Source organism: Giraffa tippelskirchi, chromosome 11 (genome assembly GCF_054371585.1).
Source record: "Giraffa tippelskirchi isolate mGirTip1 chromosome 11, T2T-mGirTip1v1.2.pri, whole genome shotgun sequence".
NCBI lineage: Eukaryota > Metazoa > Chordata > Mammalia > Artiodactyla > Giraffidae > Giraffa > Giraffa tippelskirchi.
In genome coordinates this window covers 77,507,856-77,532,901 of record NC_137285.1, presented here as the reverse complement: position 1 = coordinate 77,532,901, position 25,046 = coordinate 77,507,856, and the positions used below count along the sequence as shown (strand labels likewise).

General features: G+C 54.6%; 1 protein-coding gene and 1 long non-coding RNA gene across 3 annotated transcripts; one reads left to right on the top strand and one right to left on the bottom strand.

Moving 5' to 3' along the window:
* The first annotated feature begins 528 nt into the window (after positions 1–528).
* On the top strand, positions 529–23,986 carry LOC145527656 (uncharacterized). Its single transcript, XR_014069828.1, has 10 exons — positions 529–797; positions 1,415–1,526; positions 5,702–5,927; positions 8,165–8,422; positions 9,042–9,153; positions 13,329–13,554; positions 15,792–16,049; positions 16,668–16,779; positions 20,955–21,180; positions 23,418–23,986. It is a non-coding gene; the product is annotated as an uncharacterized LOC145527656 (long non-coding RNA).
* LOC145527498 (uncharacterized) lies at positions 18,804–22,212 on the bottom strand. Of its 2 annotated transcripts, none has more exons than XM_081545579.1 (3): positions 20,420–22,212; positions 19,708–20,020; positions 18,804–19,456 (listed from the first exon to the last, which is right to left on the bottom strand). In XM_081545579.1, exons 1-3 carry the CDS (start codon positions 20,828–20,830, stop codon positions 19,182–19,184), a joined length of 999 nt encoding a protein of 332 aa, XP_081401705.1. In that variant the 5' UTR covers positions 20,831–22,212; the 3' UTR covers positions 18,804–19,181. The 2 variants fall into 2 exon arrangements, with proteins under 2 accessions (XP_081401705.1, XP_081401704.1); XM_081545578.1 differs by having other exon boundaries at positions 18,804–19,397.
* Positions 23,987–25,046: the final 1,060 nt, after the last annotated feature.

The following is a 25,046-nucleotide window of genomic DNA, read 5'->3' as shown; positions in this document are numbered from 1 at the left end:
CAGGCCCTCAGTGCTGGACATCATCCGGGATACTCTGTGTGTGTCTTCCTCCGTCTGGTGTCCCTTCAGACCGTTCCCTAGTTTTCACAGGCTTGTTGTGTTGGCGTTCTTTGTCTGTTTGGAGACACATCCTTGATAAGCTTTGTGTTTCCACTCATTCGTCTCGCGATGTATGACCTGTCTTTTGCTTTTGTCATGAGGTCTTTCCCACAGAAGATATCTTTGATTTGCCAAGTCCACTGTATTCTCTGGGTTTTTTTTGTGGACTGCCTTTTAGTTTTGTGTGTGAAGACTCAAAGCACGTGTCCGGTTTCTGCTCATTGTTCTTCTAGATTTGTGACAAGTTTTCATGGAAAGTTTGTCTAGGGATAACTGGAAGTGAACTCGGTGTAAGGTGTCAAGTCTCCATCTCCATTCATGTCATCCCCTGCAGTTTCCAATTCCCTGTTCCTGAGTGGTTTTGGAGATCTTGTGGGAAGGTTGGTTGCATTGGAGTTTGCATTTCCACCTTGATTCGATTCACACTGTTCTGCCCTCAGGGACACTGTCAAGGGGGAGTGAGGAGCAGCCTGCACTTCCAGCAGTGACCACACGGTGGGGCGAGTGCTGCTCTCCCCTCTGGGAGCCCCAGGCCACAGGCATCCCAGTGAGGAGCCAGCTCTGTGCTCAGCTGAAAGGAGTTAGTCTCTCAGGAGCCTCGGAGCCCTTGCCTTTGGATCACCCAGGGTGGGCATTTACTGGGACAGAAAAAATTGCCCTGAATTCCATGGACGGAAGAGCCTGGCTGTGTAGAGTTGGTGAGTTGCCGTGAATCAGACACAACTGAGGACACAAAAATTCAATAGATTAAAACGCTTTTTGGGGGTGGGGGGAGTGAAAGGGGGCGATGTGGGTTTTTTTGTCTTATATAATAGCCAAGGGAAATCTAGTTTAAACCTAAATTCACATAGATGGGAAAGGTATAGCTCTCCGTCACCCTATTCAAAAAAAAAAAACTACTAAACTTTTCTGAAAGTTTATTTAGTAGCTTCCTTGAGCAGTTTATTGTGGAGCATTTTTTTTTTTTCTGTGACATTGGCCTCATTAAAAAGTACGGTTTGCCTTTACTGGATAATTTTGTTCATTGGTTTCTTAGGGAACCTTGGTAATCTTTGAGTTTCCTGGGGAGTATGGTCACATGACCTGGCCCTGGCCAGTCGGTACGTTCCACCTCCCTGGCCACTGTGCTTGGCTCCGGGCTGGGGCAGTGCCCAATCGGGGCCCAGGGCCGGGCCTCACGTTGGAAGCCAGGGGAAGACGAGCTCTCGTCCTGCTGGGGTAGGGGAAGGGGTGGGGCCGGGGGAGGTCAGGCTCCAGCAGTGGGAGGGGCTTGAGGTCCGCCTGCGGCAGTTGGTGACGTTCCTGCTCCCCTCAGGGCAGAGCCGCCGGCCTGAGAATGAGGGCGCTGCTGAGCCCAGGGGCTGGGATGGCCCGTTGCTGCTGTGGTCCCAGAGCTCCACCCGAGACCTGAGGGAAGCCGTCTGCCCGTGAGTCCTCTCCCGCTTGTCTGTCAGCTTGTTTGAAGCATGCTGGGTTTTCTGCCCAGCTGGCTAAGGGGAGTCCCTGGAAATGCAAGGGTGTGGGTTTTGGCAGACTTCAGGGAAGACATGCCAGATGAGCCTGGGAGACTCCAGCTTAAGCTGGATTCAGGAGATATCTCTTCGGGCCAGCTAGTAATTGTAGGATAAGCCTAATGAGTCTTCACAGGATGAAGAGAGTAACGTGCCAAGGTAGCAATCGATGTCCTCATTCGAGAGGATGAAGCTGGTGCTCAGAGAAGGGGGGAACTTGGCCACAGCAAGGAGGTGTGCACCCAGACAGAACCCCCCAGATCCGGCCATTGGAGCTCAGGGAGGCCACTGGTGTGGCTTGTCCCTGTGGCAGGGCCCGAGGCAGGCAGCCCACCCTGATTCCTGCGGGGGCCTGACTTGGGAAGTGCCATCTGGTAGCTTTGAGACTCACCAAACCAAATTGCACTGGAGAGAGGAGGGACACCTTCCTTCATCCACCCCCCACCCCCGCCGGATTCCCACATACCCTGACCCCTTTCTCTCGATTTCGGAGCCATTTCCAGAGTCCCGCTCATATGACCTCATTCGAAGTGCACTGTGGACGAGCTGCCATCTGCAGCTGCTACCACAGCAGCCAAGGGCTTTAGCTCCCGACTACCTCCCTTCCTTTGGAACTTGGGGGCCCTCTACTCCCCACTTGCACACCACAGACCTTTGCTGAGGATTGTGGGGACCCTCACTCAGTTTGCAGCACGTTGTAGCCATCCCTGTCCTCCCTTGAAACTCAGCTTGTGAGCTCCTTTGGAGCAGCGTGGCCCACCTGGCTGCAACGGAAGAGACACAGCTGACAGTGAAACAACAGCTTAGATCTGAGAGCCGGAAAGCTCTGTCAAAAGGGACCTCCCTCTTCACACCGTAGAGGCTGTAGGAGCCGCCAGGCTTTCGGAACCAGTGCTGGGGCCAAAATGACTCCACAGCTGTTTTCCTTCCTGGGGAGGGTTCTGGCTCGAGTGGGAATGGCTCAAGTCTCCTAAGGTTCTGAAAGCCCACTGTGTGCAGATTCACGGTACACAGAGAGGAAAAGGTGGAGTCCTAGCCTGGAGGTGGTCACAGCTCACGGATGAGCCAGGCAGGCAGGCAGGCAGGGCATGAGAACACCTGAGCTGCCTTCATGAGTGAATGGTGTGGGGGCAGAGGAAGAGAAGCCGGTCTGCTCCCTCGTGTGGTGCCCAGGGCAGGTTGTCCCCAGAGGAAACCCTTACGACGGTGAGGACTATCACTGCTGTTTCCCAAGGGGTTCCGTCGGTGCGTGTCTTCCCCGGAGCGGTCAGGCCGTCTCTCAAGTACACTGGCCATGGGCATTGCCTCTCCTTGGAACTTCCCATGTGTTTCTCTTTTTTATGGAACAGTGATTTTCTAGAGTGGTTCTGGGCCACAAGGATGTTGGGTCATTTTCTAGCCTTCTGTCATGAAGAACGCTTTCCTGGGCATGGGGGTGGTTTGTTGTTCCAGCTCCCTTTCTTGGCTTCTTTTGGGAGCTGGTGCAACAAGAGGAGCTCAGCCTCTGCCTTCTGGCTGAGATGTCACCCTTCAAACAGCAATGCCTGCCTGGAGATAATGATGGCAGTTGCCAAAAGGGCTTCGTTTGGCACATGGTATCTTGAAAGGACGTACACCGTCCTTTCAGCTATCAAAGGCTAGTTCAAATGACATAAAAATGAGAACTCTCCAATGGAGTCTTACAGTAGGTGGAGAGTCCGAAAAACACTCCTTCAGTCATTTCACTGAGAGTCATTGATTGGGGACACCAAGAATATAGGAAGGAATGCAGAAAGAAAAGATGAAATTGTGTTCAGGATCGGGGGGAGGGATGAACAGGGCGTGCTTGCCTTGAATCCAGGCTTTGTTGGGGGGTGGGGCATAAAGATGGAACGGGTCTGAAACTACAAAGTGGTGATGGTAACACAGTATCACCAGAGTTACACAACAGTGTTCCCAGATTGCAACAATGATGAAACAGTTTACTAATCCCAACTTAACCAACAAAAATACAGGAAACCATACAAAAAATAAAACATCACCAGAAAGGTGGAAACAAACCACATGCAAAGCAGTTCAGGGGAAAGGAACTCCATGTCCCCTGGGGGCAGACCGAGTTGCCGGCATCCACGGTGAGCAGACAGGGATGGAGGCTGCAGAGCCGACCGCTCCCCTGGACGTGGTGTTTCCGGTAAGGGCTCTGGGTCTCTGTCCAGAGCGGGGGCTCTTTCTCCCTGCAGGGCTGGGTGAGTCATCGTGGGCGTCTGGGTGTTGCGCGGGAGCCAGGGCAGGCTCTCCCTGCCGAGGCGGTGACTCTTCCTCTGCCTCGGGTTCTCTTGCCAAAGCCCGAGCAGGTAGAGGTGCACGTGGAGGTGGAGGTTCTCGCTGAGGGGGTGGGACATCAGTGCCTGGGGCTGGGGGTCCTGCAGGCACGGAGATCCGATCTGCCCGGTGTGCTGGCCAGTACCCAGCTGGCCTGGTGTCTCTGCGAGGGCAAGTCTCGCTTCTCCATCTGCCCTCGGTGGATCCCTGGGTCCTGCACCTGGAGCCACCACCTGTGTGGGGACAGGTCTGGGAAGTGGAGCCTGGTTCCAGTTGGAGGCCAGTGCTAGAGCTGGGGGAGAAGCAAAGTTTGCCCACAGGCCAGCCTTGGCATGTGCGTACCCCGGGACAGAAACCTTCCAAGAGGTTCCCAAAGAATACCCAGCGTCAGATGTCTTTTGGGACTGAAGTGTGCAAGATGGGGGGCGGGGGATGTGAGGCCAGCGCTTGCTGCAGGCCCAGCAGCAGCTTTCGAGGACTCGTCCCTGTGTAGCTCAGCACCCCTCCCCACACACTCCCGTGCACCAGCCCCAGCGTCCTCACCTCTGTGCTCTGGCGTGCTGGGCTCCAGGTCCTCCTGGTGCCGCAGAGGCCAGGGTTCTCTGGACTCTGGGTCAGAGCCGGGTGTGCTGAGCTCCGTGGAAGCCTCAGACTGGGCCGCCGGCTGTATCCTGGGAAGTGTCTCGGCAGCAGGCCTTCCCCACCTCCGCGTCTCCCCCGGTGGGGCTGATGCCTCCGTGGGCACGCTGACCTGGAGCCTGCACTGGGCCTCACGGGCGGGCGGGTGGTGCTCCGACCCCTCCCTCTGGGAGCTGGATGGGGTGTCCCCGTCCTCGGCCTCATCACGTGGGAAGCTCTGCAACGACAGTGACCGTCAGCCAGCCATGCTGGGAGTTTTCCGAGCTGGGCCTGGCCAGTGGAGCCGCTGCTTCTGCCTGCTCGAACTTCTCTTCCCAGAAGGGTCAGAGACGTGTGTCTGCTCAGATCCCCACCCGGGAGGAAAGAGACCCATCTGAGGGTGTGAGGTCAGCCTGGCCAGTCGGCGCTACCCACACTCTCCCCATCCCGCCCAGCCTGCTCTCCCCTGGGGTGTGGACACAACTTGTCCACAGGCTTCTGACCCCACATCCGCCTGGGCTTCCTTGAGGGAGACACAGCCCGAGAAACCCGCATCCCCACACACAGGCAAAGGACCCGGTGTTTCCGGGTGGCATGGGAGAGGTGGCCTGGTCCGGCCTGGGGCTCCCCGTGTTACCTTTCTGTTTCTCCGGGCAAAGGGCCAGAGGCCTCTCGGGGGTGTCCTGAGCCAACGTCGACAGGGTGCCCACGCACACTGCCTGTGAGCTCTCCTGAGGCCCCGGCCTCTGGGCAGGGGCAAACAGCAGAACATCTTGGCAGCAAGTGATCTGGCTGGGGGCTCCTCTCCGCTCTGGAGGCCTGGATACCCGGACTGCGGGTTCTGTTGGGTTCTGTTGCCGGCAGGTGACATCATTTCCTGGGGTTCGTGCTGAGGTCCCTTCCTCAAAACTTCCCAAGGGAATCTCTGGGTTTCTGACTGCTCGACCACCCCCCTTAGGCCATGTGCAGGCACAATGACACCCACACGGCCCAGCCCACAGCCCTGGGGAGGCCTGGGTTCAGCCAGGGCCTGAGCTCCGAGGACCATGCTGCTCTCAGACCAGGCTCCTTCTTCTCATAAGTGGTGTGGCCCTGGACAAGCATATGCCCCTCAGGGTTGCCCCAGTCTCTCCATCTGCAGAGTGGGGGTCATTCTCCCATCTGCTTCCTAGGTCTGTCGGCCTACGAGCAGCTCCATGCCTTTCCACCTGGGGCCGATATCACGTGGAGCTCGTGCGCTGAGACTTCAGAAAGAAAGATTCCATCCAGGGCTGACACAGCACAGAATGGGGCAGAACGAGGCCTGGATGCGCCGTGGAACCCAGGAAAAGGCACTCCCCCTCCTGACTGTTTTGAGACCCCGCATCCAAGTTGGAGGACCGAAAGGAAGACTCGAAGGTCTCCCTCTCTTATAGAAAAGAGTAGCCAACTTTCTGGTCCTCTGTTTCCATTGAGATTCTGTTCAAGTGTCCCAGCTCGGCTTCTGCCGGTGGCTGAGCTTCTAATGGCTCCCTGCGTTCTTGTCTTTTCCTCTCCAAACCTTCCGTCCTTTTCCCCCTTCTGGGGTGGAAGGGCGCTGTCATTGCTTCTACTTTCGAGACAGATTGAGGACAAGTCTGGACCATCGACTCCTTTCCTCTCTTTGGTTCCGTGTCTCTCTCTGGCTGTGTCCCTCTCTTTTCCTTTCTCAATTCCGTCTGTGTCTTCCTCTTTCTCTCTCGTGTGTGGATGGATGGATGGATGCTAGGGATGCACATGTATATGATTAGATGAGGGTTATGTTTTAGGGATAGGTTAGAGGGAGAGAAAGGCTTTAGGTCAGAGTTGGTCATGGGGGAAGGGTCAAGGGTGGTGGTGGTGTTTCTTGGAATCTGAGTGCTGTGCATTCTTTGTCTCTTTCCATATGAACCCCTTCTCAGATACACCACTTGCAAGGAGTCTCTCGTATTCCGTTTCCTATCTTTTGCATTTGTGAATGCTTAGCCTCTCTGTTGTGAAGAGGTTCCATTGGATGGAAACCCAGTGGTGTACTTCGTTTACCTCTTTCCCTTACTTGAAGAGACCCATTTCGACCTCCGCCCAGCAAATGGCAAGGAGACTCTGATGTTAAGGAGCCTTTGACCTACGCTTCTTTCTAGCTATCTCATGACATCAGTCTTTAGGGTGAGGTTTTTCCCCGATATTGAGGTGGTATGAGATCAAACCCAATAGCGTTCTTCAGATGTAGCTGTCTGGTTTTCCCATGGACATTGATTGAAGAGGCTTTCTTGTTCCCATTTGGATATTCTCCCCGTCTGTGTCAGAGATGAGTTGACCATGGATGCTGGGGTTTGTTTCTGGACCCTCAACTTTATTCCATCGATCTGGATCTGTGTGTGTTGTTGTATTCCCAATAGCATACTGTCCTGCTGCTGCTGCTGCGGCTAAGTCACTTCAGTCGTGTCTGACTCTGCATGACCCCATGGCCTGCAGCCTACCAGGCTCCTCCGTCCAGGACATTTTCCAGGCAAGAGTACTGGAGTGGGTCGCCATTGCCTTCTCCGATACTCTCCTGAGGATCCTAGTTTGGTCGTCTAATTTCCTTTCACACAACCTTGGATGTCCGTATCGGGGCTTTTTCGTCGGATTGTATTGACAATGTAGGCTCTTTTCTGTTTCCGTACCCCTTTTGCAATTCTTTGTTCGGTGCGAAAATGCATTGGCATTTTGGGAGGAATAGCATGGAAGCTGTGGATTGCCATGTGGGGCTGTGACATGATTTTCCCAATAGGAATTCTTTCAAGCCCTGAGCACAGCTTCTCTTTCCAGTGATTGGTGTGGGCTTCATCTTCCTCCTTCCATCTCTCGCCGTTTTGTGAGAACAGGTCCATCCTTCCCTTCTGGGGTAGATGGACTCGTGGGTATCACTTCAGTGAATGGCATTGGCAGTGGGGGTGATAATTCCCTTCTCATTGGAAGACTTTGCTGTGAGTATTAGAAATGCAAGTGACTTCTCTTCCCCTTCCTCCCTGTCCATGTCTCAGAGCCACCGGGAAACAGAGGCCTCATCCACGGTCACACAGGCCTGAGGGGGTGCAACTAGACTGTTGTTTCTTCAGGCCCTCAGTGCTGGACATCATCCGGGATACTCTGTGTGTGTCTTCCTCCGTCTGGTGTCCCTTCAGACCGTTCCCTAGTTTTCACAGGCTTGTTGTGTTGGCGTTCTTTGTCTGTTTGGAGACACATCCTTGATAAGCTTTGTGTTTCCACTCATTCGTCTCGCGATGTATGACCTGTCTTTTGCTTTTGTCATGAGGTCTTTCCCACAGAAGATATCTTTGATTTTGCCAAGTCCACTGTATTCTCTGGGTTTTTTTTGTGGACTGCCTTTTAGTTTTGTGTGTGAAGACTCAAAGCACGTGTCCGGTTTCTGCTCATTGTTCTTCTAGATTTGTGACAAGTTTTCATGGAAAGTTTGTCTAGGGATAACTGGAAGTGAACTCGGTGTAAGGTGTCAAGTCTCCATCTCCATTCATGTCATCCCCTGCAGTTTCCAATTCCCTGTTCCTGAGTGGTTTTGGAGATCTTGTGGGAAGGTTGGTTGCATTGGAGTTTGCATTTCCACCTTGATTCGATTCACACTGTTCTGCCCTCAGGGACACTGTCAAGGGGGAGTGAGGAGCAGCCTGCACTTCCAGCAGTGACCACACGGTGGGGCGAGTGCTGCTCTCCCCTCTGGGAGCCCCAGGCCACAGGCATCCCAGTGAGGAGCCAGCTCTGTGCTCAGCTGAAAGGAGTTAGTCTCTCAGGAGCCTCGGAGCCCTTGCCTTTGGATCACCCAGGGTGGGCATTTACTGGGACAGAAAAAATTGCCCTGAATTCCATGGACGGAAGAGCCTGGCTGTGTAGAGTTGGTGAGTTGCCGTGAATCAGACACAACTGAGGACACAAAAATTCAATAGATTAAAACGCTTTTTGGGGGTGGGGGGGAGTGAAAGGGGGCGATGTGGGTTTTTTTGTCTTATATAATAGCCAAGGGAAATCTAGTTTAAACCTAAATTCACATAGATGGGAAAGGTATAGCTCTCCGTCACCCTATTCAAAAAAAAAAAACTACTAAACTTTTCTGAAAGTTTATTTAGTAGCTTCCTTGAGCAGTTTATTGTGGAGCATTTTTTTTTTTTTCTGTGACATTGGCCTCATTAAAAAGTACGGTTTGCCTTTACTGGATAATTTTGTTCATTGGTTTCTTAGGGAACCTTGGTAATCTTTGAGTTTCCTGGGGAGTATGGTCACATGACCTGGCCCTGGCCAGTCGGTACGTTCCACCTCCCTGGCCACTGTGCTTGGCTCCGGGCTGGGGCAGTGCCCAATCGGGGCCCAGGGCCGGGCCTCACGTTGGAAGCCAGGGGAAGACGAGCTCTCGTCCTGCTGGGGTAGGGGAAGGGGTGGGGCCGGGGGAGGTCAGGCTCCAGCAGTGGGAGGGGCTTGAGGTCCGCCTGCGGCAGTTGGTGACGTTCCTGCTCCCCTCAGGGCAGAGCCGCCGGCCTGAGAATGAGGGCGCTGCTGAGCCCAGGGGCTGGGATGGCCCGTTGCTGCTGTGGTCCCAGAGCTCCACCCGAGACCTGAGGGAAGCCGTCTGCCCGTGAGTCCTCTCCCGCTTGTCTGTCAGCTTGTTTGAAGCATGCTGGGTTTTCTGCCCAGCTGGCTAAGGGGAGTCCCTGGAAATGCAAGGGTGTGGGTTTTGGCAGACTTCAGGGAAGACATGCCAGATGAGCCTGGGAGACTCCAGCTTAAGCTGGATTCAGGAGATATCTCTTCGGGCCAGCTAGTAATTGTAGGATAAGCCTAATGAGTCTTCACAGGATGAAGAGAGTAACGTGCCAAGGTAGCAATCGATGTCCTCATTCGAGAGGATGAAGCTGGTGCTCAGAGAAGGGGGGAACTTGGCCACAGCAAGGAGGTGTGCACCCAGACAGAACCCCCCAGATCCGGCCATTGGAGCTCAGGGAGGCCACTGGTGTGGCTTGTCCCTGTGGCAGGGCCCGAGGCAGGCAGCCCACCCTGATTCCTGCGGGGGCCTGACTTGGGAAGTGCCATCTGGTAGCTTTGAGACTCACCAAACCAAATTGCACTGGAGAGAGGAGGGACACCTTCCTTCATCCACCCCCCACCCCCGCCGGATTCCCACATACCCTGACCCCTTTCTCTCGATTTCGGAGCCATTTCCAGAGTCCCGCTCATATGACCTCATTCGAAGTGCACTGTGGACGAGCTGCCATCTGCAGCTGCTACCACAGCAGCCAAGGGCTTTAGCTCCCGACTACCTCCCTTCCTTTGGAACTTGGGGGCCCTCTACTCCCCACTTGCACACCACAGACCTTTGCTGAGGATTGTGGGGACCCTCACTCAGTTTGCAGCACGTTGTAGCCATCCCTGTCCTCCCTTGAAACTCAGCTTGTGAGCTCCTTTGGAGCAGCGTGGCCCACCTGGCTGCAACGGAAGAGACACAGCTGACAGTGAAACAACAGCTTAGATCTGAGAGCCGGAAAGCTCTGTCAAAAGGGACCTCCCTCTTCACACCGTAGAGGCTGTAGGAGCCGCCAGGCTTTCGGAACCAGTGCTGGGGCCAAAATGACTCCACAGCTGTTTTCCTTCCTGGGGAGGGTTCTGGCTCGAGTGGGAATGGCTCAAGTCTCCTAAGGTTCTGAAAGCCCACTGTGTGCAGATTCACGGTACACAGAGAGGAAAAGGTGGAGTCCTACCCTGGAGGTGGTCACAGCTCACGGATGAGCCAGGCAGGCAGGCAGGCAGGGCATGAGAACACCTGAGCTGCCTTCATGAGTGAATGGTGTGGGGGCAGAGGAAGAGAAGCCGGTCTGCTCCCTCGTGTGGTGCCCAGGGCAGGTTGTCCCCAGAGGAAACCCTTACGACGGTGAGGACTATCACTGCTGTTTCCCAAGGGGTTCCGTCGGTGCGTGTCTTCCCCGGAGCGGTCAGGCCGTCTCTCAAGTACACTGGCCATGGGCATTGCCTCTCCTTGGAACTTCCCATGTGTTTCTCTTTTTTATGGAACAGTGATTTTCTAGAGTGGTTCTGGGCCACAAGGATGTTGGGTCATTTTCTAGCCTTCTGTCATGAAGAACGCTTTCCTGGGCATGGGGGTGGTTTGTTGTTCCAGCTCCCTTTCTTGGCTTCTTTTGGGAGCTGGTGCAACAAGAGGAGCTCAGCCTCTGCCTTCTGGCTGAGATGTCACCCTTCAAACAGCAATGCCTGCCTGGAGATAATGATGGCAGTTGCCAAAAGGGCTTCGTTTGGCACATGGTATCTTGAAAGGACGTACACCGTCCTTTCAGCTATCAAAGGCTAGTTCAAATGACATAAAAATGAGAACTCTCCAATGGAGTCTTACAGTAGGTGGAGAGTCCGAAAAACACTCCTTCAGTCATTTCACTGAGAGTCATTGATTGGGGACACCAAGAATATAGGAAGGAATGCAGAAAGAAAAGATGAAATTGTGTTCAGGATCGGGGGGAGGGATGAACAGGGCGTGCTTGCCTTGAATCCAGGCTTTGTTGGGGGGTGGGGCATAAAGATGGAACGGGTCTGAAACTACAAAGTGGTGATGGTAACACAGTATCACCAGAGTTACACAACAGTGTTCCCAGATTGCAACAATGATGAAACAGTTTACTAATCCCAACTTAACCAACAAAAATCCAGGAAACCATACAAAAAATAAAACATCACCAGAAAGGTGGAAACAAACCACATGCAAAGCAGTTCAGGGGAAAGGAACTCCATGTCCCCTGGGGGCAGACCGAGTTGCCGGCATCCACGGTGAGCAGACAGGGATGGAGGCTGCAGAGCCGACCGCTCCCCTGGACGTGGTGTTTCCGGTAAGGGCTCTGGGTCTCTGTCCAGAGCGGGGGCTCTTTCTCCCTGCAGGGCTGGGTGAGTCATCGTGGGCGTCTGGGTGTTGCGCGGGAGCCAGGGCAGGCTCTCCCTGCCGAGGCGGTGACTCTTCCTCTGCCTCGGGTTCTCTTGCCAAAGCCCGAGCAGGTAGAGGTGCACGTGGAGGTGGAGGTTCTCGCTGAGGGGGTGGGACATCAGTGCCTGGGGCTGGGGGTCCTGCAGGCACGGAGATCCGATCTGCCCGGTGTGCTGGCCAGTACCCAGCTGGCCTGGTGTCTCTGCGAGGGCAAGTCTCGCTTCTCCATCTGCCCTCGGTGGATCCCTGGGTCCTGCACCTGGAGCCACCACCTGTGTGGGGACAGGTCTGGGAAGTGGAGCCTGGTTCCAGTTGGAGGCCAGTGCTAGAGCTGGGGGAGAAGCAAAGTTTGCCCACAGGCCAGCCTTGGCATGTGCGTACCCCGGGACAGAAACCTTCCAAGAGGTTCCCAAAGAATACCCAGCGTCAGATGTCTTTTGGGACTGAAGTGTGCAAGATGGGGGGCGGGGGATGTGAGGCCAGCGCTTGCTGCAGGCCCAGCAGCAGCTTTCGAGGACTCGTCCCTGTGTAGCTCAGCACCCCTCCCCACACACTCCCGTGCACCAGCCCCAGCGTCCTCACCTCTGTGCTCTGGCGTGCTGGGCTCCAGGTCCTCCTGGTGCCGCAGAGGCCAGGGTTCTCTGGACTCTGGGTCAGAGCCGGGTGTGCTGAGCTCCGTGGAAGCCTCAGACTGGGCCGCCGGCTGTATCCTGGGAAGTGTCTCGGCAGCAGGCCTTCCCCACCTCCGCGTCTCCCCCGGTGGGGCTGATGCCTCCGTGGGCACGCTGACCTGGAGCCTGCACTGGGCCTCACGGGCGGGCGGGTGGTGCTCCGACCCCTCCCTCTGGGAGCTGGATGGGGTGTCCCCGTCCTCGGCCTCATCACGTGGGAAGCTCTGCAACGACAGTGACCGTCAGCCAGCCATGCTGGGAGTTTTCCGAGCTGGGCCTGGCCAGTGGAGCCGCTGCTTCTGCCTGCTCGAACTTCTCTTCCCAGAAGGGTCAGAGACGTGTGTCTGCTCAGATCCCCACCCGGGAGGAAAGAGACCCATCTGAGGGTGTGAGGTCAGCCTGGCCAGTCGGCGCTACCCACACTCTCCCCATCCCGCCCAGCCTGCTCTCCCCTGGGGTGTGGACACAACTTGTCCACAGGCTTCTGACCCCACATCCGCCTGGGCTTCCTTGAGGGAGACACAGCCCGAGAAACCCGCATCCCCACACACAGGCAAAGGACCCGGTGTTTCCGGGTGGCATGGGAGAGGTGGCCTGGTCCGGCCTGGGGCTCCCCGTGTTACCTTTCTGTTTCTCCGGGCAAAGGGCCAGAGGCCTCTCGGGGGTGTCCTGAGCCAACGTCGACAGGGTGCCCACGCACACTGCCTGTGAGCTCTCCTGAGGCCCCGGCCTCTGGGCAGGGGCAAACAGCAGAACATCTTGGCAGCAAGTGATCTGGCTGGGGGCTCCTCTCCGCTCTGGAGGCCTGGATACCCGGACTGCGGGTTCTGTTGGGTTCTGTTGCCGGCAGGTGACATCATTTCCTGGGGTTCGTGCTGAGGTCCCTTCCTCAAAACTTCCCAAGGGAATCTCTGGGTTTCTGACTGCTCGACCACCCCCCTTAGGCCATGTGCAGGCACAATGACACCCACACGGCCCAGCCCACAGCCCTGGGGAGGCCTGGGTTCAGCCAGGGCCTGAGCTCCGAGGACCATGCTGCTCTCAGACCAGGCTCCTTCTTCTCATAAGTGGTGTGGCCCTGGACAAGCATATGCCCCTCAGGGTTGCCCCAGTCTCTCCATCTGCAGAGTGGGGGTCATTCTCCCATCTGCTTCCTAGGTCTGTCGGCCTACGAGCAGCTCCATGCCTTTCCACCTGGGGCCGATATCACGTGGAGCTCGTGCGCTGAGACTTCAGAAAGAAAGATTCCATCCAGGGCTGACACAGCACAGAATGGGGCAGAACGAGGCCTGGATGCGCCGTGGAACCCAGGAAAAGGCACTCCCCCTCCTGACTGTTTTGAGACCCCGCATCCAAGTTGGAGGACCGAAAGGAAGACTCGAAGGTCTCCCTCTCTTATAGAAAAGAGTAGCCAACTTTCTGGTCCTCTGTTTCCATTGAGATTCTGTTCAAGTGTCCCAGCTCGGCTTCTGCCGGTGGCTGAGCTTCTAATGGCTCCCTGCGTTCTTGTCTTTTCCTCTCCAAACCTTCCGTCCTTTTCCCCCTTCTGGGGTGGAAGGGCGCTGTCATTGCTTCTACTTTCGAGACAGATTGAGGACAAGTCTGGACCATCGACTCCTTTCCTCTCTTTGGTTCCGTGTCTCTCTCTGGCTGTGTCCCTCTCTTTTCCTTTCTCAATTCCGTCTGTGTCTTCCTCTTTCTCTCTCGTGTGTGGATGGATGGATGGATGCTAGGGATGCACATGTATATGATTAGATGAGGGTTATGTTTTAGGGATAGGTTAGAGGGAGAGAAAGGCTTTAGGTCAGAGTTGGTCATGGGGGAAGGGTCAAGGGTGGTGGTGGTGTTTCTTGGAATCTGAGTGCTGTGCATTCTTTGTCTCTTTCCATATGAACCCCTTCTCAGATACACCACTTGCAAGGAGTCTCTCGTATTCCGTTTCCTATCTTTTGCATTTGTGAATGCTTAGCCTCTCTGTTGTGAAGAGGTTCCATTGGATGGAAACCCAGTGGTGTACTTCGTTTACCTCTTTCCCTTACTTGAAGAGACCCATTTCGACCTCCGCCCAGCAAATGGCAAGGAGACTCTGATGTTAAGGAGCCTTTGACCTACGCTTCTTTCTAGCTATCTCATGACATCAGTCTTTAGGGTGAGGTTTTTCCCCGATATTGAGGTGGTATGAGATCAAACCCAATAGCGTTCTTCAGATGTAGCTGTCTGGTTTTCCCATGGACATTGATTGAAGAGGCTTTCTTGTTCCCATTTGGATATTCTCCCCGTCTGTGTCAGAGATGAGTTGACCATGGATGCTGGGGTTTGTTTCTGGACCCTCAACTTTATTCCATCGATCTGGATCTGTGTGTGTTGTTGTATTCCCAATAGCATACTGTCCTGCTGCTGCTGCTGCGGCTAAGTCACTTCAGTCGTGTCTGACTCTGCATGACCCCATGGCCTGCAGCCTACCAGGCTCCTCCGTCCAGGACATTTTCCAGGCAAGAGTACTGGAGTGGGTCGCCATTGCCTTCTCCGATACTCTCCTGAGGATCCTAGTTTGGTCGTCTAATTTCCTTTCACACAACCTTGGATGTCCGTATCGGGGCTTTTTCGTCGGATTGTATTGACAATGTAGGCTCTTTTCTGTTTCCGTACCCCTTTTGCAATTCTTTGTTCGGTGCGAAAATGCATTGGCATTTTGGGAGGAATAGCATGGAAGCTGTGGATTGCCATGTGGGGCTGTGACATGATTTTCCCAATAGGAATTCTTTCAAGCCCTGAGCACAGCTTCTCTTTCCAGTGATTGGTGTGGGCTTCATCTTCCTCCTTCCATCTCTCGCCGTTTTGTGAGAACAGGTCCATCCTTCCCTTCTGGGGTAGATGGACTCGTGGGTATCACTTCAGTGAATGGCATTGGCAGTGGGGGTGATAATTCCCTTCTCATTGGAAGACTTTGCTGTGAGTATTAGAAATGCAAGTGACTTCTCTTCCCCTTCCTCCCTGTCCATGTCTCAGAGCCACCGGGAAACAGAGGCCTCATCCACGGTCACACAGGCCTGAGGGGGTGCAACTAGACTGTTGTTTCTTCAGGCCCTCAGTGCTGGACATCATCCGGGATACTCTGTGTGTGTCTTCCTCCGTCTGGTGTCCCTTCAGACCGTTCCCTAGTTTTCACAGGCTTGTTGTGTTGGCGTTCTTTGTCTGTTTGGAGACACATCCTTGATAAGCTTTGTGTTTCCACTCATTCGTCTCGCGATGTATGACCTGTCTTTTGCTTTTGTCATGAGGTCTTTCCCACAGAAGATATCTTTGATTTTGCCAAGTCCACTGTATTCTCTGGGTTTTTTTTGTGGACTGCCTTTTAGTTTTGTGTGTGAAGACTCAAAGCACGTGTCCGGTTTCTGCTCATTGTTCTTCTAGATTTGTGACAAGTTTTCATGGAAAGTTTGTCTAGGGATAACTGGAAGTGAACTCGGTGTAAGGTGTCAAGTCTCCATCTCCATTCATGTCATCCCCTGCAGTTTCCAATTCCCTGTTCCTGAGTGGTTTTGGAGATCTTGTGGGAAGGTTGGTTGCATTGGAGTTTGCATTTCCACCTTGATTCGATTCACACTGTTCTGCCCTCAGGGACACTGTCAAGGGGGAGTGAGGAGCAGCCTGCACTTCCAGCAGTGACCACACGGTGGGGCGAGTGCTGCTCTCCCCTCTGGGAGCCCCAGGCCACAGGCATCCCAGTGAGGAGCCAGCTCTGTGCTCAGCTGAAAGGAGTTAGTCTCTCAGGAGCCTCGGAGCCCTTGCCTTTGGATCACCCAGGGTGGGCATTTACTGGGACAGAAAAAATTGCCCTGAATTCCATGGACGGAAGAGCCTGGCTGTGTAGAGTTGGTGAGTTGCCGTGAATCAGACACAACTGAGGACACAAAAATTCAATAGATTAAAACGCTTTTTGGGGGTGGGGGGGAGTGAAAGGGGGCGATGTGGGTTTTTTTGTCTTATATAATAGCCAAGGGAAATCTAGTTTAAACCTAAATTCACATAGATGGGAAAGGTATAGCTCTCCGTCACCCTATTCAAAAAAAAAAAACTACTAAACTTTTCTGAAAGTTTATTTAGTAGCTTCCTTGAGCAGTTTATTGTGGAGCATTTTTTTTTTTTCTGTGACATTGGCCTCATTAAAAAGTACGGTTTGCCTTTACTGGATAATTTTGTTCATTGGTTTCTTAGGGAACCTTGGTAATCTTTGAGTTTCCTGGGGAGTATGGTCACATGACCTGGCCCTGGCCAGTCGGTACGTTCCACCTCCCTGGCCACTGTGCTTGGCTCCGGGCTGGGGCAGTGCCCAATCGGGGCCCAGGGCCGGGCCTCACGTTGGAAGCCAGGGGAAGACGAGCTCTCGTCCTGCTGGGGTAGGGGAAGGGGTGGGGCCGGGGGAGGTCAGGCTCCAGCAGTGGGAGGGGCTTGAGGTCCGCCTGCGGCAGTTGGTGACGTTCCTGCTCCCCTCAGGGCAGAGCCGCCGGCCTGAGAATGAGGGCGCTGCTGAGCCCAGGGGCTGGGATGGCCCGTTGCTGCTGTGGTCCCAGAGCTCCACCCGAGACCTGAGGGAAGCCGTCTGCCCGTGAGTCCTCTCCCGCTTGTCTGTCAGCTTGTTTGAAGCATGCTGGGTTTTCTGCCCAGCTGGCTAAGGGGAGTCCCTGGAAATGCAAGGGTGTGGGTTTTGGCAGACTTCAGGGAAGACATGCCAGATGAGCCTGGGAGACTCCAGCTTAAGCTGGATTCAGGAGATATCTCTTCGGGCCAGCTAGTAATTGTAGGATAAGCCTAATGAGTCTTCACAGGATGAAAAGAGTAACGTGCCAAGGTAGCAATCGATGTCCTCATTCGAGAGGATGAAGCTGGTGCTCAGAGAAGGGGGGAACTTGGCCACAGCAAGGAGGTGTGCACCCAGACAGAACCCCCCAGATCCGGCCATTGGAGCTCAGGGAGGCCACTGGTGTGGCTTGTCCCTGTGGCAGGGCCCGAGGCAGGCAGCCCACCCTGATTCCTGCGGGGGCCTGACTTGGGAAGTGCCATCTGGTAGCTTTGAGACTCACCAAACCAAATTGCACTGGAGAGAGGAGGGACACCTTCCTTCATCCACCCCCCACCCCCGCCGGATTCCCACATACCCTGACCCCTTTCTCTCGATTTCGGAGCCATTTCCAGAGTCCCGCTCATATGACCTCATTTGAAGTGCACTGTGGACGGGCTGCCATCTGCAGCTGCTACCACAGCAGCCAAGGGCTTTAGCTCCCGACTACCTCCCTTCCTTTGGAACTTGGGGGCCCTCTACTCCCCACTTGCACACCACAGACCTTTGCTGAGGATTGTGGGGACCCTCACTCAGTTTGCAGCACGTTGTAACCATCCCTGTCCTCCCTTGAAACTCAGCTTGTGAGCTCCTTTGGAGCAGCGTGGCCCACCTGGCTGCAACGGAAGAGACACAGCTGACAGTGAAACAACAGCTTAGATCTGAGAGCCGGAAAGCTCTGTCAAAAGGGACCTCCCTCTTCACACCGTAGAGGCTGTAGGAGCCGCCAGGCTTTCGGAACCAGTGCTGGGGCCAAAATGACTCCACAGCTGTTTTCCTTCCTGGGGAGGGTTCTGGCTCGAGCGGGAATGGCTCAAGTCTCCTAAGGTTCTGAAAGCCCACTGTGTGCAGATTCACGGTACACAGAGAGGAAAAGGTGGAGTCCTAGCCTGGAGGTGGTCACAGCTCACGGATGAGCCAGGCAGGCAGGCAGGCAGGGCATGAGAACACCTGAGCTGCCTTCATGAGTGAATGGTGTGGGGGCAGAGGAAGAGAAGCCGGTCTGCTCCCTCGTGTGGTGCCCAGGGCAGGTTGTCCCCAGAGGAAACCCTTACGACGGTGAGGACTATCACTGCTGTTTCCCAAGGGGTTCCGTCGGTGCGTGTCTTCCCCGGAGCGGTCAGGCCGTCTCTCAAGTACACTGGCCATGGGCATTGCCTCTCCTTGGAACTTCCCATGTGTTTCTCTTTTTTATGGAACAGTGATTTTCTAGAGTGGTTCTGGGCCACAAGGATGTTGGGTCATTTTCTAGCCTTCTGTCATGAAGAACGCTTTCCTGGGCATGGGGGTGGTTTGTTGTTCCAGCTCCCTTTCTTGGCTTCTTTTGGGAGCTGGTGCAACAAGAGGAGCTCAGCCTCTGCCTTCTGGCTGAGATGTCACCCTTCAAACAGCAATGCCTGCCTGGAGATAATGATGGCAGTTGCCAAAAGGGCTTCGTTTGGCACATGGTATCTTGAAAGGACGTACACCGTCCTTTCAGCTATCAAAGGCTAGTTCAAATGACATAAAAATGAGAACTCACCAATGGAGTCTTACAGTAGGTGGAGAGTCCGAAAAACACTCCTTCAGTCATTTCGCTGAGAGTCATTGATTGGGGACACCAAGAATATAGGAAGGAATGCAGAAAGAAAAGATGAAATTGTGTTCAGGATCGGGGGGAGGGATGAACAGGGCGTGCTTGCCTTGAATCCAGGCTTTGTTGGGGGGTGGGGCATAAAGATGGAACGGGTCTGAAACTACAAAGTGGTGATGGTAACACAGTATCACCAGAGTTACACAACAGTGTTCCCAGATTGCAACAATGATGAAACAGTTTACTAATCCCAACTTAACCAACAAAAATCCAGGAAACCATACAAAAAATAAAACATCACCAGAAAGGTGGAAACAAACCACATGCAAAGCAGTTCAGGGGAAAGGAACTCCATGTCCCCTGGGGGCAGACCGAGTTGCCGGCATCCACGGTGAGCAGACAGGGATGGAGGCTGCAGAGCCGACCGCTCCCCTGGACGTGGTGTTTCCGGTAAGGGCTCTGGGTCTCTGTCCAGAGCGGGGGCTCTTTCTCCCTGCAGGGCTGGGTGAGTCATCGTGGGCGTCTGGGTGTTGCGCGGGAGCCAGGGCAGGCTCTCCCTGCCGAGGCGGTGACTCTTCCTCTGCCTCGGGTTCTCTTGCTAAAGCCCGAGCAGGTAGAGGTGCACGTGGAGGTGGAGGTTCTCGCTGAGGGGGTGGGACATCAGTGCCTGGGGCTGGGGGTCCTGCAGGCACGGAGATCCGATCTGCCCGGTGTGCTGGCCAGTACCCAGCTGGCCTGGTGTCTCTGCGAGGGCAAGTCTCGCTTCTCCATCTGCCCTCGGTGGATCCCTGGGTCCTGCACCTGGAGCCACCACCTGTGTGGGGACATGTCTGGGAAGTGGAGCCTGGTTCCAGTTGGAGGCCAGTGCTAGAGCTGGGGGAGAAGCAAAGTTTGCCCACAGGCCAGCCTTGGCATGTGCGTACCCCGGGACAGAAACCTTCCAAGAGGTTCCCAAAGAATACCCAGCGTCAGATGTCTTTTGGGACTGAAGTGTGCAAGATGGGGGGCGGGGGGTGTGAGGCCAGCGCTTGCTGCAGGCCCAGCAGCAGCTTTCGAGGACTCGTCCCTGTGTAGCTCAGCACCCCTCCCCACACACTCCCGTGCACCAGCCCCAGCGTCCTCACCTCTGTGCTGTGGCGTGCTGGGCTCCAGGTCCTCCTGGTGCCTCAGAGGCCGGGGTTCTCTGGACTCTGGGTCGGAGCCGGGTGTGCTGAGCTCCGTGGAAGCCTCAGACTGGGCCGCCGGCTGTATCCTGGGCGGTGTCTCGGCAGCAGGCCTTCCCCACCTCCGCGTCTCCCCCGGTGGGGCTGATGCCTCCGTGGGCACGCTGACCTGGAGCCTGCACTGGGCCTCACGGGCGGGCGGGTGGTGCTCCGACCCCTCCCTCTGGGAGCTGGATGGGGTGTCCCCGTCCTCGGCCTCATCACGTGGGAAGCTCTGCAACGACAGTGACCGTCAGCCAGCCATGCTGGGAGTTTTCCGAGCTGGGCCTGGCCAGTGGAGCCGCTGCTTCTGCCTGCTCGAACTTCTCTTCCCAGAAGGGTCAGAGACGTGTGTCTGCTCAGATCCCCACCCGGGAGGAAAGAGACCCATCTGAGGGTGTGAGGTCAGCCTGGCCGGTCGGCGCTGCCCACACTCTCCCCATCCCGCCCAGCCTGCTCTCCCCTGGGGTGTGGGCACAACTTGTCCACAGGCTTCTGACCCCACATCCGCCTGGGCTTCCTTGAGGGAGACACAGCCCGAGAAACCCGCATCCCCACACACAGGCAAAGGACCCGGTGTTTCCGGGTGGCATGGGAGAGGTGGCCTGGCCCGGCCTGGGGCTCCCCGTGTTACCTTTCTGTTTCTCCGGGCAAAGGGCCAGAGGCCTCTCGGGGGTGTCCTGAGCCAACGTCGACAGGGTGCCCACGCACACTGCCTGTGAGCTCTCCTGAGGCCCCGGCCTCTGGGCAGGGGCAAACAGCAGAACATCTTGGCAGCAAGTGATCTGGCTGGGGGCTCCTCTCCGCTCTGGAGGCCTGGATACCCGGATTGCGGGTTCTGTTGGGTTCTGTTGCCGGCAGGTGACATCATTTCCTGGGGTTCGTGCTGAGGTCCCTTCCTCAAAACTTCCCAAGGGAATCTCTGGGTTTCTGACTGCTCGACCACCCCCCTTAGGCCATGTGCAGGCACAATGACACCCACACGGCCCAGCCCACAGCCCTGGGGAGGCCTGGGTTCAGCCAGGGCCTGAGCTCCGAGGACCATGCTGCTCTCAGACCAGGCTCCTTCTTCTCATAAGTGGTGTGGCCCTGGACAAGCATATGCCCCTCAGGGTTGCCCCAGTCTCTCCATCTGCAGAGTGGGGGTCATTCTCCCATCTGCTTCCTAGGTCTGTCGGCCTACGAGCAGCTCCATGCCTTTCCACCTGGGGCCGATATCACGTGGAGCTCGTGCGCTGAGACTTCAGAAAGAAAGATTCCATCCAGGGCTGACACAGCACAGAATGGGGCAGAACGAGGCCTGGATGCGCCGTGGAACCCAGGAAAAGGCACTCCCCCTCCTGACTGTTTTGAGACCCCGCATCCAAGTTGGAGGACCGAAAGGAAGACTCGAAGGTCTCCCTCTCTTATAGAAAAGAGTAGCCAACTTTCTGGTCCTCTGTTTCCATTGAGATTCTGTTCAAGGGTCCCAGCTCGGCTTCTGCGGGTGGCTGAGCTTCTAATGGCTCCCTGCGTTCTTGTCTTTTCCTCTCCAAACCTTCCGTCCTTTTCCCCCTTCTGGGGTGGAAGGGCGCTGTCATTGCTTCTACCTTCGAGACAGATTGAGGAATAGTCTGGACCATCGACTCCTTTCCTCTCTTTGGTTCCGTGTCTCTCTCTGGCTGTGTCCCTCTCTTTTCCTTTCTCAATTCCGTCTGTGTCTTCCTCTTTCTCTCTCGTGTGTGGATGGATGGATGGATGCTAGGGATGCACATGTATATGATTAGATGAGGGTTATGTTTTAGGGATAGGTTAGAGGGAGAGAAAGGCTTTAGGTCAGAGTTGGTCATGGGGGAAGGGTCAAGGGTGGTGGTGGTGTTTCTTGGAATCTGAGTGCTGTGCATTCTTCGTCTCTTTCCATATGAACCCCTTCTCAGATACACCACTTGCAAGGAGTCTCTCGTGTTCCGTTTCCTATCTTTTGCATTTGTGAATGCTTAGCCTCTCTGTTGTGAATAGGTTCCATTGGATGGAAACCCAGTGGTGTACTTCGTTTACCTCTTTCCCTTACTTGAAGAGACCCATTTCGACCTCCGCCCAGCAAATGGCAAGGAGACTCTGATGTTAAGGAGCCTTTGACCTACGCTTCTTTCTAGCTATCTCATGACATCAGTCTTTAGGGTGAGGTTTTTCCCCGATATTGAGGTGGTATGAGATCAAACCCAATAGCGTTCTTCAGATGTAGCTGTCTGGTTTTCCCATGGACATTGATTGAAGAGGCTTTCTTGTTCCCATTTGGATATTCTCACCGTCTGTGTCAGAGATGAGTTGACCATGGATGCTGGGGTTTGTTTCTGGACCCTCAACTTTATTCCATCGATCTGGATCTGTGTGTGTTGTTGTATTCCCAATAGCATACTGTCCTGCTGCTGCTGCTGCGGCTAAGTCACTTCAGTCGTGTCTGACTCTGCAAGACCCCATGGCCTGTAGCCTACCAGGCTCCTCCGTCCAGGACATTTTCCAGGCAAGAGTACTGGAGTGGGTCGCCATTGCCTTCTCCGATACTCTCCTGAGGATCCTAGTTTGGTCGTCTAATTTCCTTTCACACAACCTTGGATGTCCGTATCGGGGCTTTTTCGTCGGATTGTATTGACAATGTAGGCTCTTTTCTGTTTCCGTACCCCTTTTGCAATTCTTTGTTCGGTGCGAAAATGCATTGGCATTTTGGGAGGAATAGCACGGAAGCTGTGGATTGCCATGTGGGGCTGTGACATGATTTTCCCAGTAGGAATTCTTTCAAGCCCTGAGCACAGCTTCTCTTTCCAGTGATTGGTGTGGGCTTGATCTTCCTCCTTCCATCTCTCGCCGTTTTGTGAGAACAGGTCCATCCTTCCCTTCTGGGGTAGATGGACTCGTGGATATCACTTCAGTGAATGGCATTGTCAGTGGGGGTGATAATTCCCTTCTCATTGGAAGACTTTGCTGTGAGTATTAGAAATGCAAGTGACTTCTCTTCCCCTTCCTCCCTGTCCATGTCTCAGAGCCACCGGGAAACAGAGGCCTCATCCACGGTCACACAGGCCTGAGGGGGTGCAACTAGACTGTTGTTTCTTCAGGCCCTCAGTGCTGGACATCATCCGGGATACTCTGTGTGTGTCTTCCTCCGTCTGGTGTCCCTTCAGACCTTTCCCTAGTTTTCACAGGCTTGTTGTGTTGGCGTTCTTTGTCTGTTTGGAGACACATCCTTGATAAGCTTTGTGTTTCCACTCATTCGTCTCGCGATGTATGACCTGTCTTTTGCTTTTGTAATGAGGTCTTTCCCACAGTAGATATCTTTGATTTTGCAAAGTCCACTGTATTCTCTGGGTTTTTTTTGTGGACTGCCTTTTAGTTTTGTGTGTGAAGACTCAAAGCACGTGTCCGGTTTCTGCTCATTGTTCTTCTAGATTTGTGACAAGTTTTCATGGAAAGTTTGTCTAGGGATAACTGGAAGTGAACTCGGTGTAAGGTGTCAAGTCTCCATCTCCATTCATGTCATCCCCTGCAGTTTCCAATTCCCTGTTCCTGAGTGGTTTTGGAGATCTTGTGGGAAGGTTGGTTGCATTGGAGTTTGCATTTCCACCTTGATTCGATTCACACTGTTCTGCCCTCAGGGACACTGTCAAGGGGGAGTGAGGAGCAGCCTGCACTTCCAGCAGTGACCACACGGTGGGGCGAGTGCTGCTCTCCCCTCTGGGAGCCCCAGGCCACAGGCATCCCAGTGAGGAGCCAGCTCTGTGCTCAGCTGAAAGGAGTTAGTCTCTCAGGAGCCTCGGAGCCCTTGCCTTTGGATCACCCAGGGTGGGCATTTACTGGGACAGAAAAAATTGCCCTGAATTCCATGGACGGAAGAGCCTGGCTGTGTAGAGTTGGTGAGTTGCCATGAATCAGACACAACTGAGGACACAAAAATTCAATAGATTAAAACACATTTTGGGGGTGGGGGGGAGTGAAAGTGGGTGATGTGGGTTTTTTTGTCTTATATAATAGCCAAGGGAAATCTAGTTTAAACCTAAATTCACATAGATGGGAAAGGTATAGCTCTCCGTCACCCTATTTAAAAAAAAAAAACTACTAAACTTTTCTGAAAGTTTATTTAGTAGCTTCCTTGAGCAGTTTATTGTGGAGCATTTTTTTTTTTCTGTGACATTGGCCTCATTAAAAATTATGGTTTGCCTTTAGTGGATAATTTTGTTCATTGGTTTCTTAGAGAACCTTGGTAATCTTTGAGTTTCCTGGGGAGTATGGTCACATGACCTGGCCCTGGCCAATCGGTGCGTTCCACCTCCCTGGCCACTGTGATTGGCTCCGGGCTGGGGCAGTGCCCAATCGGGGCCCAGGGCCGGGCCTCACGTTGGAAGCCAGGGGAAGACGAGCTCTCGTCCTGCTGGGGTAGGGGAAGGGGTGGGGCCGGGGGAGGTCAGGCTCCAGCAGTGGGAGGGGCTTGAGGTCCGCCTGCGGCAGTTGGTGACATTCCTGCTCCCCTCAGGGCAGAGCCGCCGGCCTGAGAATGAGGGCGCTGCTGAGCCCAGGGGCTGGGATGGCCCGTTGCTGCTGTGGTCCCAAAGCTCCACCCGAGACCTGAGGGAAGCCGTCTGCCCGTGAGTCCTCTCCCGCTTGTCTGTCAGCTTGTTTGAAGCATGCTGGGTTTTCTGCCCAGCTGGCTAAGGGGAGTCCCTGGAAATGCAAGGGTGTGGGTTTTGGCAGACTTCAGGGAAGACATGCCAGATGAGCCTGGGAGACTCCAGCTTAAGCTGGATTCAGGAGATATCTCTTCGGGCCAGCTAGTAATTGTAGGATAAGCCTAATGAGTCTTCACAGGATGAAAAGAGTAACGTGCCAAGGTAGCAATCGATGTCCTCATTCGAGAGGATGAAGCTGGTGCTCAGAGAAGGGGGGAACTTGGCCACAGCAAGGAGGTGTGCACCCAGACAGAACCCCCCAGATCCGGCCATTGGAGCTCAGGGAGGCCACTGGTGTGGCTTGTCCCTGTGGCAGGGCCCGAGGCAGGCAGCCCACCCTGATTCCTGCGGGGGCCTGACTTGGGAAGTGCCATCTGGTAGCTTTGAGACTCACCAAACCAAATTGCACTGGAGAGAGGAGGGACACCTTCCTTCATCCACCCCCCACCCCCGCCGGATTCCCACATACCCTGACCCCTTTCTCTCGATTTCGGAGCCATTTCCAGAGTCCCGCTCATATGACCTCATTTGAAGTGCACTGTGGACGGGCTGCCATCTGCA

Bases quoted from the DNA above. Each gene is read 5' to 3' on its own strand.
- LOC145527498 (XM_081545578.1), bottom strand. From the start codon at position 20,830: ATGGTCCTCGGAGCTCAGGCCCTGGCTGAACCCAGGCCTCCCCAGGGC. The intron at 20,021-20,419 runs GTAACACGGGGA...CTGTCGTTGCAG, and splicing joins TTGCCCGGAGAAACAGAAAG to AGCTTCCCACGTGATGAGGC. The intron at 19,398-19,707 runs GTGAGGACGCTG...GTCCCCACACAG, and splicing joins CAGCACGCCACAGCACAGAG to GTGGTGGCTCCAGGTGCAGG.